General features: G+C 38.5%; 1 protein-coding gene across 1 annotated transcript in view; it reads right to left on the bottom strand.

Annotated features, from left to right (window-relative positions):
* The window catches only part of IL1RAPL1 (interleukin 1 receptor accessory protein like 1), a 1,405,042-nt gene that overhangs the window by 713,983 nt on the left and 669,627 nt on the right, over positions 1-21,432 (bottom strand). The window contains exon 3 of the mRNA XM_049871592.1: positions 8,696-8,975. Within this exon, the coding sequence (XP_049727549.1) occupies positions 8,696-8,975 (280 nt within the window). The remainder of the gene's footprint in view (positions 1-8,695; positions 8,976-21,432) is intronic.

Here is a 21,432-nt window from a genome sequence, read left to right on the forward strand (position 1 = left end):
AGTGATTCTCAAGCAAGCTGCACACTAGAATCATGTGCTATCTGGATGTAACTAGTCTGAGGTAGTACTCAATCATCAATATTTAGAACAACTGATGCAGAAGGCTAAAGGAAGACAGTTGAAACAAAAATTCTGGATTTAAGGAAAATATGAACAAAGGGAATCTATGGGGCCATCTATCAAAGGGATAAGAATAAAAATGGTAAAGACCAGTGTTAAGAAAACTAAGGGAGGCCCACAGGATCTGGCAATTTGAAGTTCTTTGGCCCTTACAAGTAAAATTAATAGAGTAGCAAAGAAGCCAAACTATTCTCTGTCATCTGCACTCTACTATTAAACTCATCCAGTGGGTTTTTACTTTGGTTATTTCATTTTTCGGTTCTATAATTTCCATTTGGTTCTATTTTATAGCTTTTATTTCTTTGCTAAGATTTTCTATTTTTCCATTTATTTCAAAAGAATCTGTAGTTACTTGTTGAACCATTTTTTTAAACGATGGCTGCTTTACAAATCTTTATTAGATAATTCCAACACCTGATTCATCTCAGGGTTGGTGCCTGTTGATGGTCTTGTCTCAATCACGCTATGATTTTCCTGGTTCCAGGTATGATGGGTGCTTTTTTTTTTTTATTGTATGCTAGACATTTTGGATATTATATTATGAGGATTTGGATCTTATTTAGTCCTTTTTTGCTTGTTTTTAGCAGGCAATTCTCCTGTTAAAGTGTAGCATGAGGGCCAGATGGGTATATATGTTCAGCTCCCCTCTCAGTTTCACTGATACCTCCCTGGTAAAAGTGTGGTATCAACTTGCACTGCCTCATTGCCCTGAAGTGGGGGTATAAGCTCACTTCCCACTGGGCCACAGTGACACTAGGGGAAGGGAAGTAGTGAATCAGATGCAAACTAGCCCCACCTTCCACCACCTTGTTCCACCACACTGAGAGTGGAAACTCTGTTCTTTCACTTGGCTTCACTGATTCTGGGCAAGGGTGAAGCCTAGCAGTAACTAGCCCTGCCTTGCACTGGCTCATTAAATTTTATTGCTGCCCTGTGAGGGTAGAGCCTTAGCTCGCCACCGGATCCCACTGACACTACCCTTGCAGAGGAATCTGAGCACTGCCTGCTTCCACTGGGTGGAGCGTAGAAGATCAGCTCCTCATTCAGCTGTGCCAACAGTACAGCAGCAGGAGAATCAGACCACAGCTCTTTGCTTCTGCTAGGCAGGGGGTAGAAGATTAGCTCCCTGCTTGGCCCTACTGACATCAACTAGCAAGGGAATTGGAGTGCAATCACCATGTCATTCCTCAAGTCCTAAGATTCCTAGACACCCCACATCTTTCTACCTTTCAGGGACTTCCTATGCTAGTCTGTTTTATTATACCAATTTTTTTTTTCAGTTGTAAGAGGGTATGCAGGACTGGGAGGAACAGGGCTACTCCATGTTGGTGGAACAAGAAGTCTTCCCATTATATTCTAAACATACTATGATCATAGTATCTAAAACAATGTATTGCTCATGTATCTCCTCTTATATAAACTACTCGAGGATAAGCACCAGATATTTTTATCTTGGTAATCCCAGCACAGGCATATTACTTAGCACAGGGTGATCAGTAGATGTTTGTTAAGTAGATGAATAAATAAATGAATTTAACTAAGTACCTTGTGATAGATGGTTAATATGTACTTTCATTGAGAAAGAAGAGTCATTTGGCCTCTAAAGGGAAAATAATGACTTGAGTAGAGAAACTAGAGGTTAGATAGAACACATTATAGACATGTCATTTGAAAAATACTGTATTTTTAGAAAGAAATTAACACACACACACAAATCACTTTTCTATATACTAACAAAAAACATACAGGAACCAAAATTAAAAATACAATACCATTTGCAAACTGCAAAGAAAATGAAATACTTAGACATAAATTTAACAAAACATGTACAAGATTTGTATGCTGAAAATTACAAAATGCTGATGAAAGAAATCAAAGAAGACATAAATAATGGAGAGACATACAATGTTCATAGATTGGACAATTCAACATAGTAAAGATGTCAATTCTCCCCAAATTGATCTTTAGGTTTAATGCAATTCCTACCAAAATCCCAACAAAGATTTTTGTAGACATAGACAAGTTTATGCTAATATTTATATGGAAAGAAATAGGCCCTAGAATAGCTAAAACAATCTTGAAAAAGGAGAATAGAGTAGGAGAACTCATTCTACTTCATGTTAAAGCCTAATGTATAGCTACACTAACCAAGACAATGTGGTATAAGCAGAGGGAGAGACACATAGATCAATGGAACAGAATAGGGAACCCAGAAATAGACCAACACAAATATGCCCAACTGATTTTTGATAAAGGCGCCAAAACAATAAAATGGAGGAAGCATTAGCCTTTTTAACAACCGGAGCACCTGGACATATATAGGCCAGGAATAAACTTCAACCTAAATAATCCTCACACCTTATACAAAAATTAACTCAAATGGATCACAGACTTAAATGTGAAATGTAAAACAACAAAACTTTTAGCGAAAACTAAGAGAAAATCTTCAGGATCTTGGGCTTGGCAAAAAGCTCTTCTTGACACAAAAGCCTGATCCATAAGAAGAAAATGATAAATTGAATCTCATCAAAATTAAAAACTTTTTTTCTGCAAAAGTTCCTGTTAAGAGGGTGAAAGGACAAGCTACAGATTGGCAGAAAATATCTACAAACGACATATCCAACAAGGGACTAGTATCTAGAATGTAGAAAGAATTTTTAAAACTCAACAGTAAGAAAACAAACAATCCAATAATAAAATGGGCAAAAGATATGAAAAGACATATTACCAAAGAAGATATACCGATGTCAAATAAGCTTATGAAAAAATGTTCAACATCATTAGCTGCTAGGGAAATGCAAATTAAATCCACAATGAGCTATTACTATACACCTGCAAGAATGTTGTTGTTTTTTTTTCGTGTGTGTGCCATTGAGTCTATTCTGATTCATAGCAATCCTATAGGGCAGGGCAGAATCCCCCCAATAGGGTTTCCTAGGCTGAAATCTTTACTGGAGTAGATTGCCAGGTCTTTTCTCCTGCAGAGCTACTAGCGGGTTCAAATTGCCAACCTTTCAGTTAGCAGTTGAACATTTAACCATTGTGCCATCATGGCTCCTTCCTATCAGAATAAAAAAAAATTTTTTTTTAATTTTATTAAAAAATAAAATATTTTTTTTATTCTGATAGGAATAGCTACAATTAAAAATAGTGACAATAGTAAATGCTACAAGGATGTGAAGAAACAACCTCTCATACCTTGCTGGTGGGAATGTAAAATAGTAGAGCCACTCTGGAAAACAGTTTGGCAGTTTCTTATAAAACTAAACATGCAACTACCTTACAACCCAAAGTCACTCTTGGGCATTAATCCAAGAAAAATGAAAACTTATGTTCACACAAAAACCTGTACAGGAATTTTCATAGAAGCTTTATTTTTAATAGATCCAGACTGGAAAGAACCCAGATATCTTTCAGTGGATGAATGGTTAAGCAAATAAGTCACAGATATATACAACTTAGATGGATTTCAAGGGAATTACACTGAGAGAAAAAAAAAAAAAAAAAGCCAATCCCAAAAGGTCACATACTATATGATTCTATTTATATAACATTCTTGAAATGACAACATTACAGAAATGGAGAACAGATTAGTTGTTACCAGAGGTTTAAGATTGGGGGACAGAGGTGGATGTGGCTATAAAAGGGCAACAGGTGGAATCCTTGTGGTGATAGAATTGTTGGGTATCTTGATTGTATCAATAGCAGTACCCTGATTTTGATATTGTAACATAGTTTTGCAAAATGTTACCCTTGGGAGAAACTGGACGAAGGATATACAGGATCTCTTTATATTATTTCTTATAACTGCACGTGAATCTACAATTACCTCAAAAATAAAATTTTAATTAAAAATAGGGTGCCAAACACCTTAGTATGCTACCATTAATGAGGTATTAAAATGCTTACATGTGCAATGGCTAGGTCTGCATTTGAAATTGTTGATAGTGCATAACTCCAAAGAAGATGGGAATTAAAAAATTAGGGGTCAAGAATATAGGAATATTTTATTTTTTAATAAAATAAACTCTTATTTTAAATGGCAACAAAAGAAAATAAATTGCTCCCCAGCTCTTCTTCACTCATTTTTCATGTAAAAAATAAAATTCAGGAAGGAGAAAACTGAGTAAAAAGCCAAGTTTTATTGAGCAAAGAAGGAGCCCTGGTGGCGTAGTGGTTAAGTACTTGGCTGCTCACCGAAAGGTTGGCGGTTCAAACCCACCAGTTGCTGCATGGGGGAGAGACTTGGCGGTCTGCTTCTGTAGAGATTAAAAAAAAAAAAAAACATTGCTAAAAAAGATTAAAAAGATTACAGCCTTGAAAACCCTATGGGGTAGCTCTACTCTGTCCTATAAGGTCACTGTGAGTTGGAATGGACTGGATTATAGTAGTGGGGGATTGAGCAAAGAATTATGTGATATTATTCTGTTCAAAATAGATATTAATGGAGGGAAGTAGGAAAGCTACTGTTCATTATGCTGACAGTAATCTTAGACATTTCCATTATATACATCATTTAGTTGTATATTTAGATGTAAATGTAAATTAGCTGTACATGAAAAGGCTTGTTAAACCTTTTCATTGATAAGTTAATACCCAGAACACTTATCAAAAAGACGAGAACCTTTGAAACTAAGCTGGCATTTTCAAATTTCTAAAATTCTTTGCAAGCATATTACTGAAAGACCAAAGGTGAGAATTTTGTGGTCTGATAGGTAACACAAAAGAGATCCATATTTATGCCTATTCCCAAGAAAGGTGATCCAACCGAATATGGAAATTATAGAACAATATAATTAATATCACACGCAAGCAAAATTTTGCTGAAGATCATTCAAAAACGGCTTCAGCAGTATATCGACAGGGAACTGCCAGAAACTCAGGCCAGTTTCAGAAGAGGACGTGGAACCAGGGATATCATTGCTGATGTCAGATGGATCCTGGCTGAAAGCATCTCGAGAATACCAGAAGGATGTTTACCTGTGTTTTATTGACCATGCAAAGGCATTCGACTGTGTGGATCGTAACAAACTATGGATAACACTGAGAAGAATGGGAATTCCAGAACACTTAACTGTGCTCATGAGGAATCTTTACATAGATGAAGAAGCAGTTGTTCGGACAGAACAAGGGGATACTGATTGGTTTAAAGTCAGGAAAGGTGTGCGTCAGGACTGTATTCTTTCACCATAACTGTTTAATCTGTATGCTGAACAAATGATCTGAGAAATTGGACTATATGAAGAAGAACGGGGCATCCGGATTGGAGGAAGACTCATTAACAACCTGCGTTATACAAATGACACAATCTTCCTTGCTGAAAGTGAAGAGGACTTGAAGCACTTACTAATGAAGATCAAAGACCACAACCTTCAGTATGGATTCCACCTCAACATAAAGAAAAAAAAAATCCTCACAACTGGACCAATGAGCAACATCATGATAAACTGAGAAAAGATTGAAGTTGTCAAGGATTTCATTTTACTTGGATCCACAACCAACAGCCATGGAAGCAGCAGTCAAGAAATCAAAAGATGCATTGCATTGGATAAATCTGCTGCAAAGGACCTCTTCAAAGTGTTGAAGAGCAAAGATGTCACCCTGAAGACTAAGGTGCGCCTGACCCAAGCCATGGTATTTTCAATCACATCATACACATGTGGAAGCTGGACAATGAATAAGGAAGACCGAAGAAGAGTTGACGCCTTCGAATTGTGGTGTTGGTGAAGAATATTGAATATACCATGGACTGCCAAAAGCATGAACAAATCTGTCTTGGAAGAAGAGTGGCCAGAATGCTCCTTAGAGGCAAGGATGGCATGGCAAGACTGCATCTTACATACTTTGGACATGTTGTCAGGAGGGATCAGTCCCTGGAGAAGGACATCATGCTTGGCAGAGTACAGGGTCAGCGGAAAAGAGGAAGACCCTCAATGAGGTGGATTGACACAGCGGCTGCAACAATGAGCTCAAGCATAATGACGATTGTAAGGATGGCACAGGACCAGGCAGTGTTTCATTCTGTTGTGCACAGGGTCGCTATGAGTCAGAACCGACTCGATGGCACCTAACAACAACAACAACAAAGGTAACAATGTGCCAAAATGTCAGTGACTCAACTAACAGAGATTGGGCTCCATTCACATCAACACCAAGCCATGCTATTTCAAATTCTGTTCGTATGGATTTTGAAAAGGAAGCCATATCAATACCAGCTTCAAATCGACTGGGATATTTAAATTTCAGTGACAAAATGATCTCTTTCTACAGTTACCATCTTTCTCTAGAACACACATAAGACATGGAGAAGTTTGTCTTTTAGGTTAACCTTCCGTTAAAATATATACATATGAACCTATGGCAAATGTCATAGTTTGAGAATTTTTCAGCCTTCATTTATTATCGACAACTACAAATTCAGGCATTTTAATGCCAATTTCTCAGGGCATTAGATCACGATGTACATTTAAATACATCAATGTACTGCAACCTCAGTGCTTTAGTATCTCAGATTACTAATATGAATGCATCATTATTTTTCCATCAACAATAAATAACGAAATGAAGTGTTAAACTATGGACATGCAACTCCATTCTAATCTCAGGTAAATGAGGGCACACATTTCCCTATCTTGAAGAATCACCTCTACACAAGCAAGATCAATCAGAACTAATGACTGTTTTAAAAGAAACACAGCAGATTTGAAATTAAAATCAAATTACTACTAGTCAAGTGAGAGTAGCTGGTTCAAACAGTATTTTTTAACCATTCTAGGCTGACAATTATTTATCGATGCCCTCACAAGACCTCTACTTCTTTTAGGAGTTATGTTTGAATGGAAAATGAATGGTAGACCCTAAGAGAAGGAACAAGAGATGCCAAAGGCATAATGCATTTGTTCGTTTAAAATCCATTGGACAGTTTTTTCCCCAAGCACAACTCTATACTTGCATTCATTTTTATTTTTTCACATTGATCCTAACTTATATGTTGTCAGTATTAAAAAGGTAAATTTCGTTTCCACTTTGGTGTGGTCTGACCTGTCTTAATGTCCTAACACACCTGTAGCCACGGCTCAGGATAATGGTAATCCTTACAGATCACAGTGAGGGGGAGACTTGATCCTCATGACAGGTGCTGTTATGGGTTGACTTGTGTCCCCCCAAAAGACATGCTGAAGTCCTAACCCCAGTACTTATGAACATGACCTTGTATGGAAATAGGGTCTTTGCAGATATGATTAGTTAACATGAGGTCATACTGAAATAGGGTGGGTCCCAGGTGACCTTATTAAAAAAAAAAAGAAGAGACACAGAAAGGCACAGAGGGAAGATGGCCATGTGAAGACAAAGCCAAAGATTGGAGTTATGTTGCCACAAAGCAAGGCATGCCTGGGGCTCCCAGCTGCTGGAAGAGACAAGAATGGATCTTCCCCTAGAGCCTTCAGAGAGATCAGGCCCTGCAACACTCTTACTTTGGACTTCCATCCTCCAAAACAGTGAGAGAATAATTCTGTTGTTTTAAGCCACTTACTTTGTGGCAATTTGTTACGGCAGATGTAAGAAACGGATACAAGTGCTGATCAGAATTTTAGACGCGGAAGTTGAATTTTGATTTGAAAAAGACGCTAGGTGATTCTGAGCCTTTCTCCAAGTTCCAATTCAACTTTTAGATTTTGCTTGATTTATCTGAATAAGTCAAAGTACAGAAGCCCAGATAAAAAAATTTTTTTTTTTTGCCCAGATAAGTAGGTTTAAATACACCCTCTATATGCCTATACCCCTTTTTGCTAGTGTTCTAATAGTCTAACAACATCAGTAGTCATCCATGCAGGCTGTGATTCACAATCCATGAAGGGTTAACTGCCTAAACTGAGAATTTTAACTGCTAATGTGTTACCTGGGCACTGTTTCAATGCATTATCATTAAGCAAACTACGTATGTCTCTTCCAAGAGCAGACAAAGATGTGTGATGAGTTTACTTGGGGATGAGGGCAAAGACTTTGGTATTGACTTTGATATTCACCCTGAGAGAGCCTGGGGAATTTTGGTGTTGCACTTCCAGTTAACAAAGTGATCTGGAGTGCAGTCTTAGTATTCCCTAACATGGCAATGCCACCTTCCTCTACCTGTGCACGCACACACATTACCTAAATCATCTTTGCAGATGTGTGTGAACCAGAGCTATTTGCATACTATCTGTCTGTGAAGGGCAATAACAAAATGTTACAACCCATTGAGCAATAAACTATGCATCCTTTCTGCAAGTCTTTGCTTACATTTTATTTGCAACATTTTACCTCCTCTATAAATTTTATTTCATAGTCTTCAGTAATTTCTGGCAACATAAGTAGATACCCAGATGGTATCTCTTTTCCCCATAAGCTAGAAATAATGTCTCAATATAAATTCCAATCCCATCTTTTTATGATTTAGATTCTAAATTTTGGAAAGCAGCAACACATACAAATGTTGAGACAATACCTTCAGGTGAAGGGGAGAGTAGCAACGTTTAAGTATGAGAAAGCAGCATGTGATTTAATTGATTCAACAGTAATATAATTAAAAGTATACCTGATGACACAGGCGTAAAGACCACTGTCCTGTAGTAATGTTGGCCGGAACCAAATGGAATCTTCTTCCTTGCTCATTCTACTTCCATCAAATGCTATTGGCTCTTCAAAGTCTCCGGGACCAGAGCTTTTGTACCACATCAAACTCAGTCCAGCACTTTGGGCAAGGGAGTAATTTGCTCTGATATAACCATAAAAGAGTGCACATTTGATTCGAACAGGCTCTCCCACCAATACTTGATATTTCTTGATATCGACAGACCAATCAGTGCATCCATCAGCTACAATGAAAAAAAAAAAAGAGGAACAATATTAGAGAAAAATATGAATAATAATCTCATTCAGCACTCATTCATTCATACATGTATCCAACAAATATTTATTGGGCCAAATTCTACTTTAGGCACAGGGGATACAGCAATGAATAAGACTTCTTGGTATTGAAAAGTAAAACCCTGCTAAAAACAATGCATTCTTCATTTAGTCTGCTTGTATTTATTCTTTGTTTATATCAGCTTGTCAGTTATCAATTTATTGATTCTCAGCTCCAAATCCACCTTTTTGCCTGTTCTGTGAAAATGGATCTGGGCCTTTTAAATATTTTTCCTTTGCCAGCTGGCCCTGAAGCTTTGTCAAGAGACAGTGCTGCAGAGACATGGAGAAGGAAAGGGTATTGCTTGCTGGTTCTAATGTGCTCACTTGGTAGTCAGAATCAGGCTCCTGTGGTGTATGCTTGTCCAGTACTAGACTCTTGTTGTGCAAGGTGGCCAGAAGCTTCCCCTGGCACAACCCCACTTCCCCACTGGGTGTTACATCTTCAAGTACGTAGCTTTCCCAGACACCCTGGAGTGCAGATCTCTGTAAAGTTCCAGAGAGCATATTTCCAACAAGTTCCACCTACACTGTACCCCATTGACTTCCTGGCTCTTCATTAAGCCATGGCCGCTCCCTCTTAACAAGGTCTGGACTCAACCCTGAGGTTGAGAGGGTGGGGACTCTTCTTTGGGTGTTGTATCTCAGCCCTACATGTAATGGCAGCCATTCCTATATTCTTCAGGATTCTTTCTCCTTTTTATTAGCCAATCCTTCATTACTCCAGTCCCCTGTTACATTTAATAAATCTTCACACTAAACCTTTGCTGTAGTTTCTATGATTGGACCCAGACTGATAAATCAGGAATAAATGTTTTTATACGCAAATGAGGCATAAAAGAATAAAAACAAGAGTGGGGTGAGCTCTGGTAGAGGCAGTAGTAATCAATTTGCTCTGATTTCTGGGAGCATCAGGGGAAGTCTCAAGAAGAAACCATAGTAGGATATGGGGATAATGGGAGTGGGTAGTGGCTGGTTTTCTGTGTTTGCTGGAAGTACCATCTTCCAAATGGCACCCACCCATTCCCACACAGAATGACAGGTCCCAATACAGCAAGTGAGTCCCCATCATCACCGTATGGAGAGGATTTGTGGATTTCCAGCTTAGGGAGGGCAGTTGTTAAATACTTAGCAAAAAAAAAAAATAAGTTTGATGTTGCTCAGAGTATACAAATGTCAAAGACAGAGAAAAGAGGACCTGTAATAGCAATAGCATCTGAGTATTACAGTCAGGGTTTAACTCACTACAGATTAAAAAGAGGTCCTCAGACTGGAGGAAAAATATAGAATTCAAGAGAAGGAAAATGATCCAGATTGAAAAAAATAAAGTTGTTCATCAGATCAAAAAAAATAATTTATGGAATTAGCTATCTCCATTTCTTGTTTTAAAATAATAGCAATATCTAACATGTAATGAACATTTAGCTGTGTGCTGAGAAGTTTATAAATTTTCATTCACTCTTGATGAAAACATCCATTAAGGTTTTTGAACTTGCTGTGGCCTCTACAAGCAAATTTCCTGCCCAGCCCAAGTGTATGACTTCCTCCCCACTTTCTCCCAATGTCACCTCCTCAAAAAAGTATTTTCTAACTATCCTGTTTGAAACACCACCCTCCTATCCTGGTCACTTGATCTACTTATTTTGCTTTAATTTTTCTTCCTAAAACTAATTGCTGTCCAATGTTATATTATGTATCCACCTGTTTGTTTTCTGTCTCCTAAATAGATGTACGTAATGTAAGCCCCTTGAGGTCAGGAATTTTGTCCTTCTCACTCACTGCTTTAGCTCCAGTGCCTAAAACTGTGCCTGCTGGCCAAATCAACACACTTTTGCTAAATGAACGAATGAGCGTGTGGGGAAATAAACAAATTGATGACTAAATCTTACAGTCAAAGAAACGAGACTAATTGAAGTTGCATAGCCAGGAGCCCTGGTGGGCCAGTGGTTAAGAGCTATGGCTGCAAGCCAAAAAAGGTCAGCAGTTCGAATTCACCAACCTCTCCTTGGAAACGCTATGAAGCAGTTCTACTCTGTCCTATAGGGCCACTATAAGTCGGACTTAATGGCAATAGGTTTTCAGCCAGCTAGTAACTGGGAATGCTGGGGTTTTCATCCATTTATGTCTGACCCTAGAATTCATTCTCTCTACCACTATAGTATTCTGTTTCCTAATCAAAGTGTTTTCAATTTCACACCATTCTTTGATTTAATTAATTTCAATCACCAAATGTTGGTCTAAGATTCCTACTAAAGAGCTGTGTTTAGGTTCTGTCTAGTGTAAACATGTTGCAAGCTTGGTGGACATCATCAGTGTCTGAGTCATTGCCATCATCCCTGTCAAGTAGGATGACAGCACTGTGCACAAACAGAATTGCCGTGATGATATTAATTACACACAATATTTATCAACAAAATTTCATATATTTGTACCATTGCATGAAATGAATCCTGTTCTATTTTCGACAGTTAAAATCCTAGTGATAAGTATGAAAGTTTCTTGTTTTACCACTATATGAATTACATCACAATTCTAGTATCAAGTTATTGTAACTGAAGCCATCTGTCATAGAGGATATCGCTGACAGTGAAAAAGCCTGAAACACCTTCAAGGTAGCAGTATAAACAATGGGATGAAATTAGTCAAACTCTCAGAAGGTTTGTAAGATAAAGCAAAGTGCTTGAAGCTAAGAGCAAAAAGATTTAGTCTAGAAAGTTCTAAAAAGTTAGTAACAAATTAGATCAAGAGAACACAGGGAGAGTTGTATTAGGAATATAGTTATTAATATATACTTTTAGAACATGCTTACTAAGAAAAATGTTGAGAGAACATTTCTGAAAATTAAAATTATTCACTACTTAACAATCAGTAATAAAAAAATAGTTTCAAAGAGCTCTGAGTCATATGTCAAGAGGAAATGAAGAAATAACAGCACCTTGGACATCGAAGACTGTTCATTTTAGTGTGGAAATAGATGGAGGGTTATGGTTTAGGAGGTTTGACTACTATTAAACTAAATTCCCAATGTTCAAAATAAACCATCAAATTCTTAAGATTTTCTAATACCTTTTTTTGGGAAAAGATAGCAAATACTGTAAAGAACAGTTCAAAATACTTCCAAATTATTAGGATAAACATATTTAAATAAATGATGGACTTATGTCCCTTTTCAACAATTACAAGAAGGTATTTCATTAAGTGAATGAAGTGATGAGCAATATTTCTTTATTAACATTCGCCTCATTTGTATTCTGTGTGTGCTTGTGTGTACATGTATGTGCATACATATCACAATTTTTTTTGCCTAAGCCAGTTGAAAATAAGTTAGAGACACCATGACATTTCACCCCTAAATACCTAAATATGCATATCCTTTGAAAAAGTGCATTTTTTTATATAGTCACAAAGTGTTTTTTTGTGTGTGCTTGTTTTTTTTTTTTTTATCTTGAGTAGTAGGAACTCTTAAAAGAGAGTGTGATAACTTAAAGCCTAACTCTTGACAAACAGAATTGCTGTTGGTTTTTTTAGTTTTTCCTTACTTCCGAACATAAGCTCTGTTAGCTTGGTAACAATCATTCCAAAAGCATACTTACAGACACTGTGAACTCCATTACGTAAGTTACCAGGTGACCTTCATTATTATTTTCAAAATTACTAACAGGTAATAGTCCAGGCCAGTAGTATTTAATCTATTTTTTCTCTCTTTCAAAATAAAATACCCTTCTATAAGCCTATTTCATAAAGTTTGCTATTGCTACTTGTCTTAGTCATCTAGTGCTACTGTTACAGAAATACCACACAAGGATGGCTTTAACAAAGAGAAGTTTATTCTCTTGCAGTCTAGGAAGCTAGAAGTCTGAATTTAAGGTGTCAGCTCCAGGGGAAGGCGTTCTCTATCTGTTGGCTCTGGGGAAAGGTACTTGTCATCAATCTTCCCATGGCTGAGGAGCTTCTCGGTGCGGAGACCCTGGGTCCAAAGGATGCACTCTTCTCCCGGCACTACTTTCTTGATGGTATGAGGTCTCCATGTCTCTCTGCTCTCTTCTCTATTTTATATCTCAAAAGAGATTGACTCAAGATACAATCTAATCTTGTAGATTGAGTCTTGCCTCATTAACATAACTGCCTTTAATCTTGCCTCATTAATATCACAGAGGTAGGATTTTCAGCACATAGGAAAATCACACCAGATGACAAAATGGTGGACAACCACACAACACTGGGAATCATGGCCTAGCCAAGTTGACACGTATTTTGGGGAGACATGATTCAATCCATAAGACTACTCTTCTTCCCTGAAGGGAAGATTCCATGGAAATACTGTAGTTCAATGACTCCTCTGAAGTACATATTCATTCAAAGCCCATGGGAATTTAGGAAGCCATAAAGTTATGTTGGGGGGTGAGAGTAGGAAGCACCATATTCATTCATTTTTGTCACTACCCATAAAGTTATGGGAGCTTATATGTAGACAATGGTGGAATTAGGATTCAGAACTTATTCTTTTACAAGAAGTTCATAATGATGTACCATTTTATGAACAAAGGCTATATAGACTGGAGAATGTGAATAAATTCAAAAGAGATTAGGGAACGTATTTCTAACTAAATCACTATTACTACATATGTAAGAACTCAAAATATCTCCATGGTAACAAGCTTAAAGGTTGACTTCTTAAAAAAATTTCCATCTAATTGCAAAACTTACACATATTGCACCCGAATATGAAAATGTAAGACTTTATAAAATGGCAAATTTTATTAGTCTTAAAGTATCTATCTAGGCAGGTCGATTGGAATAGAAATAAAATAATCAGGACACCCGTGATAGTGTAGTAGACACTACAGTACCCCATCCTGATCCCTTTTACTTAAGCAGATGCATGCATTCTCCAGCTACTTTGAGTGTTGGATACTAACAGTTCACAGTTGCCCACCTCTCTTGAAAATTACTTTTGATTGACAGGAGATACCATTATGGGAAAGTTATACCCCCTTGGGTGTGGCCCACCACCAATAACTGACTGAGGTGCGTATATAAAAGGCTGGCTCCTTTGTCTCAAATGGGGACAACTTTATGTGATAGTTTATGCTCCAGAGCTCCTCTGTGAATCAGGCCAAGCCCAAAGTTTACCTGACACCTCCCTTTTGCTCATTTTTTCCCCTTTCCTGGCTGCTCCCCTCCCTCTCTTTCAGGTTCTTTCTGAAATGCTCTCCCTCAATAAACCACAGGCATCAAAATCCCTGTCTTGGGCACTGTTTTAGTAAACCTAACCTAACACAGATTTATATATTCATATAGTGAGAGCAGGAGTCCCTGGGTAGTGTAAATGGTTAACGAGCTTGGCTGCTGAGCAAAAGGTTGGAGGTTCGAGTGCACCCAGAGGTGCTTTGGAAGAAAGGCCTAGTGATCTACTTCCAAAAAATCATCCATTGAAAACCCTATGTAGCACAGTTCTACTCTTACACCCTTGCCGTCACCATGAGTTGGAATCAACTCGACAGGAACTGGTTTGGTTTGTTTGGATAGTGAGAGCTTCATTCCAGTTTCTGTCCTAAGGGCTGGAGATATCAAGACATACAAACCGTAACCCTTGTTTTCAAGGAACCCAGGATCTAATAGAACAAGATACACATAGACAGAAATTAAGAGTACTAGTGGAAATGCGATGATAAAGAAATGCACTAAGCAGGTCAGAAAAGTGTTCGTTGAAGGAGAAATGTTTGAGATGCCCATCAAAAGCAGGTAGCCATAGGAAGGGTAAGGGGACAGATACTTGCTATGGAGGCAAACACAAAAGCGAAAGCACAGAAATAAGAAGTAGCATAGTTTTGCAGAGACGAAAAGTGACTTTGTTTTAAGGAAACAAGTTTAAAGCAGAAAATGGTAAGAGACAAAGGAAGGGAAATGAACAAAGACACATCATTGTTTTTCTTCTATGTGATGTAAAAATGTTTGGCTTCATTGTGGGAGGGACGAGGAAACACTGAAGAGTTTTAATTGGTGGGGTCGATGACAGAGTCAGTCTAATGGTTTTAGGTATGCTACACTGGGTGGATTTTTAGATACAGATGTAAATTAGAAAGCTTTAGCAAGGAGATTGATGTTACTGAAGGTCTGAAGTAAGGCAGTGGTAGTACAGAAGGAGAAGCTGGATTTGAGAAAAATTTAGGATGTATCATTGGCAGGAGCAGGTGATTAACTGAATACAAGCAGTGAGGGAGAGGAGTAATGCTAGTTTACTCTGCAACTCATGTATTTTTTCAGAGACTGAAATATCTTTCCCAGTCAACTAAAAATATCAACACCATGCTTGTCAAGGGGTGAGATCTTTAAAATGTATATATACATATATATACACACACACATTAAAAACAAAATGAAAACAAAAACCAAACCTTTCGCTGTTGAGTTGATTCCGAATCATAGAGACCCTATAAGACAGAGTAGAACTGCCCCATAGGGTTTCCAAGGAGCAACTGGTGGATTTGAACTGCTGACCTTTTGGTTTTATACACACACACACACACACACACATATACACACAACACACACATATATGTATATATATACACACACATATAACCAAAAAAAACCAAACCCAGTGCTGTAAAGTCAATTCCGACTCATAGCGACCCTATAGGACAGAGTAGAACTGGCCCATAGAGTTTCCAAGGAGTGCCTGGTGGATTTGAACTGCCGACCCTTTAGTTAGCAGCTGTAGCACTTAGCCACTAAGCCACCAGGGTTTCCCACACACACATATATTGGGAATTAAAAAAAATAAAGCAGACAGGCCTAAAATGCCTGTAGTTTTCTTCTGTTACATGTTTTAATACAATGACCAAAAATAACTAAACAACTATCTGGCATACTGGCATCATTTGTTTCTACCCTTAGTGGGCTTGGAAACATCGAACTTCAGACAAGAAAGCAGCCAGGGAGTAGAGGCAGTGAACTGAGCAACCTCTCATTTTTCACACAAGCTATCATAGGCACTGAACAAAAAGACTGACACTAGATCTTCATTAGGTAAATCCTACACTTCAGCTGCACTGGCTGTTCCTCTTTCCACACATGAACTCCACAAATGAAAGTGGGCAATGCAGACATCTTTCAGAGGAGGGAGCAGGGATATCCCCAAATTATCAGCAGCAATGATAACAGCAAAATAGGACAAAAGCTAATCTTTATAGTACGCTTTGGTTCACAAAATACTTTGTTCCCCCTCTACTTTCTGGATCATGCTTCTCTGGAGTGGGCCATTTCCAGATTCCCACCTTTAAAATTATGTACAGTGTAACAATTTTGGAAGAGTTGTTTCAAATATTTTGGAGAAATTTGTGTGAGTAGTAAGAATTGTTACTCATGAGGCTCTACCAATGAACAAAAACCCAATTTCTAGAAGGTCCTATGTCTGACAAAGCCTGGAAGTTATCATCTATCATTCTCTCAATGTAGGCCATTTCCAGGTGGACACAGGCCTTGGTCAGCTGTTACCACGTTTCTTCTAAGATATGGTTCCCTATTGATCAGGAGACAGTAGGTCCCGAGGTAAACGGGATCTTGGTGATGTAGTTAATGTTTTTCTCATGTCTTAGCACCTAAATTTTAGCAGGTCTCCCTGGTACCAACACACAAAAGCCTGTGGATTGCAGTGTGCACTTGGGGAGGATTTATCATTTTTTTAAAGATTTTGTTTTCTAATAATAAAAAGAAAACTACGGGAGAGTAAAAAATATTCATTCGTAATCTACCCAAGAGAATCCCCTGTTGATATTTTGACATATTATTTTCCTTTTGTTTATTCAGCCTTTTTGCAGCTGAGATCATACATTTTATAAAATTTTATATCTTTTTTTTTTTTTTACTTAACATCTTGCAATAATTGCATAATATTGCATAATGGTGATACATAATAACTTACTTAACTCTTCTGGCGGTAGTTGACTTCAAGTTTTTCCCCTAGGCTTAATTGTTCTAAATAATTCTGGGATAACAAAAGAACTTCATATACAAAGCTCCAAAACCCTCCCCTCAAAAAAAAAATTGGTGGTATTTCCTTAGGGTAAAATTCCAGAAGTGAATTACTGAATCAAATAATACATTGTTCAAACATTATACGCATTTTTTTAATGTTTTTTTAAAAGAACTGTCTCAGCGTCTCCTTCCACAACAGCCATCTATGGAAGCTCCTATCTCACTAGATGTACTAAGATTTTATTAACTGTTACATATGCTTATGATTTTATTAACTCATGCATTGTTTCTTAAACTGAGCACCAAGTACAGTTTGCACACTTTTGTCTCAAATTACAAAAATATAGCATTAACATAAGTATCATTCATCTGATATTTTAGTGGCAAAATTATCACAGCCATCATTGGTCACTCCTATATCTCTGACTGATCCATTGTACATAGTTTGCTCCATTCCAGATTTCAAACTATTTTCATTCAACACTATAATTCAATCCATTCTCTTCTGTATTGTCTTTTCAAAGAAAGATGGTGTGAACACAAGCTCATGTACTCCTTTTTTATAGAGGGAAAGTGGAAACCCTGGTGGCATAGTGGTTAAGTGCTATAGCTGCTAACCAAAGGGTTGGCAGTTCGAATCTACCAGGCGCTCCTTGGAAACTCTATGGGGCAGTTCTGCTCTGTCCTATAGGGTCGCTATGAGTCGGAATCGACTGGACGGCACTGGGTTTGGTTTGGTTTTTTTGGTATAAAGGGAAAACCATAGTTGAGAAAACCAGCTGCATTTTTACCTGCCATAAAAAAAAAAAAGGCAGTGAAGCTCCCTAAGGCAAGGAAAAGGGATCTGCTGTCCAACTTGGGTCTTCCCTTTTGCTCAGCCATAAGCGGCCTCTCAAATTCCCAGTACCTCTCCTCTTCTCACCTGTGATGCCTTCTAGCTCATTACAGACCACACCATTGTTTTCTAGTATTTGTCCTTTCCCACCACTGTTGCTACGTTTTCCTTTATTGGGCCACTGCAGACAGTGACTCTTCCCTCTTTGAAATGCTATCTAGAGTTGCAGCCAGTGACAGGTTTCCTCAATAGCAAGCAAATATGGCATAGGCCCAGCACTTGTCCCAATCATCTAATAAGCGGAGGAAGCCACTTTTTTTTTTAACAAAAACACAGGGTTAAAAGTGGCTTTCAGAGTTGTCAGTTCCTCAGAATCCACAGCCCATTTGCTGTGAGGTCACCAGAATCCCACAGTGTTCCTGGGCCTCTGGGATCCAGGGGAATTAAGGACATGATTTTTATCTTTCCTGGAGAGGGCCATCTAAACCGAGCCCAAACAGTAACTCATTGGATTGGAATAACAATGTAGCTTGCACTGCATATAAATTTCTTTTTGATGATCTAATATATCTTTGGAAACCTATAGTGGTTAAGTGTTACAGCTGCTAACTAAGTGGTTGGCAGTTCAAATCTGCCAGGCGCTCCTTGGAAACTCTATGGGGCAATTCTATTCTGTCCTGTAGGGTTGCTAAGAGTCGGAATCGACTCGACGGCAGTGGGTAATGTATCTTTAAATCTCTCTTGGTTGAGTACAAGGTTCCTGGGTACTGAAAATGGTTTGTATTCGACTACTAACTGAAAGGTTGGTGATTTGAACCCATCTAGTGGTGTTGAGGAAGAAAGGCCTGGCAACTTGCTTCCATAAAGATTACAGCCAAGAAAACCCTATGGAGCTCAATTCTAGTCTGTAACACATGGGGTTCCCCTGAGCTGGAATTGACTCGATGGCAAGGGGGTTTTCGTTGAATACAATAAACCCCTTTCCAGGGCAAATGAAAGCCAGTGCATTTATATTTTCAGAAAGGAAAAAGGGGAAATAAACTGCTGGGTTCTGGAGGAGAAATTCAGCAACGCTGACTCTTGATTGCCTATTAATCTTTCCTTGAATTCTTTTGGGGATTTGAGGAATGTTGTGCACCTGTCAAGCAGAAAACTCCCCATAATTCGAGGTAAATATTCATTGAGTGTCTTCGATCATAAGTTGACTACTTTACCATCAACGGGGGCCCTTAAGACAATCCTGAATGCCTGTTGAACTAAAACAGTTGCCCTCCCTAACCAGCCCATGATCCCCAAATGAAATATGCATCTGTAAAGGTAATGCTTTTTGGTAATGTTCCTTCTATAAATTAGTTCTACTTTGACATTATTATGTCACATGGCACTTCTTCCAGATTTTTGGGGCTATTTCTTGAGTGTCAGATGGAACTCAGTAAGGCCTTGGGAAATTGACTTAACTTCTCTGAGCCTCAGGCTATGTCATTCATTCATTCAGCACCCAGGGAAGGCTCTAGGTGCTGGGGATAGAGTGGTAAACAAAACAAAGTTCTAGCTCTCAGAGAAGACAGATAATAATCAAAAATATATAATGTATCAGGAAGTAAAACTAAAGCAGGTAAAGAGGCCAGAGTGTATGGGACGCTGTGTTCAGTAAGGTGGCCAAGGAAGGGTTCTCTGAGGAATTGATGTTTGGGTGGAGAATAAACCAAGCAAATGTGACAGTAGAGTTCAAAACAGAGGTCCTGGGGTGGGACTATGTTGGGAACTGTGTTGAAGGGAGAGCAGGAAGGATGGGTAGATGGAGGAAGTGAATGGGAGAGAAAGGGGCAGGAGCCAAAGTCAGAGAGGCAGCTAGAGGCCTGATTGTCTAGGACCTTTTCTCCTCTGTAAAAGGAGGACAGTCATCATTATTTCACAGGGTGGAAATGAAAACTAGAGAGAGAGATTCTCAATATGCAGCACCAGTTGTTGTTGGACTAACTCCCTTGTATATTTTGTTGCCCCTTCCTTGTGGTGCCAGTCTTCCATGGCTGGTATTTCACCCATCCACATGGCCATGTTAAAATCTACCTTAAATCATAGTCATCAAGTACCATAAACATTTAAATATGGTTTGGTTTAGCCAAAGGGCTTCTCTAGATATCAAGTAGGCTGGAAAAGATGAGAGTGGCATGTACTCCATGTAAGGATATAGAGGAAAATATTTAATGAAATTCTTCTGAACATAATTTAACAAGAAATCTAAAACCAAACTCATTGCTATTGAGTTGATTCCAACTCATAGCTATCCTATAGGACAGAGTAGAATTACCCCATAGGGTTTCCAAGGCTGTATCTACAGAAGCAGACTGCCACATCTTTATCCTGAGGAGTGGCTGGTGGGTTCAAGCCCCTGAACTTTTGGATAGCAGCTGAGCGCTTCACCACTGTACCACATGCGTTTCTTAATTTAACCAGAAGGGGCTCTAAAATCTATATATGACTCAGATTCTCCATGATGAACACAATTTTTCATTCTCTTTGTGGGTTTGCTTGTTAATCAAGCTAGAGAGAGTTGAAAAATGTATGTAATAGTACAACAGGGTGGTATACAAGCTCTGTACAAAGCAGACCCAAGTTCAAATCCCAGCCACTGAAGCTTCTGGAGCCTTCTTTCTGCATCTTGAAAAATCCACCTTGTGGGATTGCCATGGTATTGATAAAGGAAATCTTCCTGAGTCTTGGGCTTGAGCGTATAGACTTTCCTGCTACATGTCTCTACAGACTTTCCTGTTACACGTCTCTGAGCCTGAAGAGAGTAAGGCACAGCAGATAGTCAGTGGTCAGGGCTCAGAAAAAAGAACAGAAAGAAGGAGAGCAACCACTTCACAGAAAATTGGTCAGAAAAAGAGTGCAATAGTGAACTTGGACTGTTTGCAGTCTGTGATTCAACTGCACTATCTGCATTCAACAAATGGACTAGGGTTTTAGCAATCTTCCTCGGCCAAGCTCCACTATAGTGATCAAATCTTGAACTGATCACCAAGGACTGTTTAAACTGATCAGTCTTTTTTCCGTGAGAAGCCCTCTGACTTTGCCTTTTCTAAGCTCTACACTTGCCTTTGGCCTGAGAAGTAGTCTTCATAGGGGATCCTCTTCCTTGTATGTACCTATATGTGAGTAAATCCAGAATGCTTTAGGCTAAGTTTTTGTGAGTCATTCTTTGACAGTAAATCTGAAGGCCCCATCCTCTGCTGGATCATGGTATCCCTGCTTTGCCTGGCAGTAAATTCAGCTAAGACTCATAGTGTCTTTAGATCATTATTTTTATTAATGTCTAAAAGTGGCATGAGAAAGTGCCAAATTCAGTACCTAGAATATAGTGGATAGTCCTTTTTCCATTCCCACACTGACTGGGAGCAGGAAAGGCACCATCATTTGGACAAACACAAGCAGAATGTTGTACTACAAGAAAATCTGGATTCTTTTTTTTTGTGGACATAAGGGATTGATGCAACACCTTGATGCATATGGTCTATCCTTTAAGAGTAAAGCAATGTCAATTTACCTTC

This window comes from Elephas maximus, chromosome X, assembly GCF_024166365.1.
Source record: "Elephas maximus indicus isolate mEleMax1 chromosome X, mEleMax1 primary haplotype, whole genome shotgun sequence".
Classification (NCBI taxonomy): domain Eukaryota; kingdom Metazoa; phylum Chordata; class Mammalia; order Proboscidea; family Elephantidae; genus Elephas; species Elephas maximus.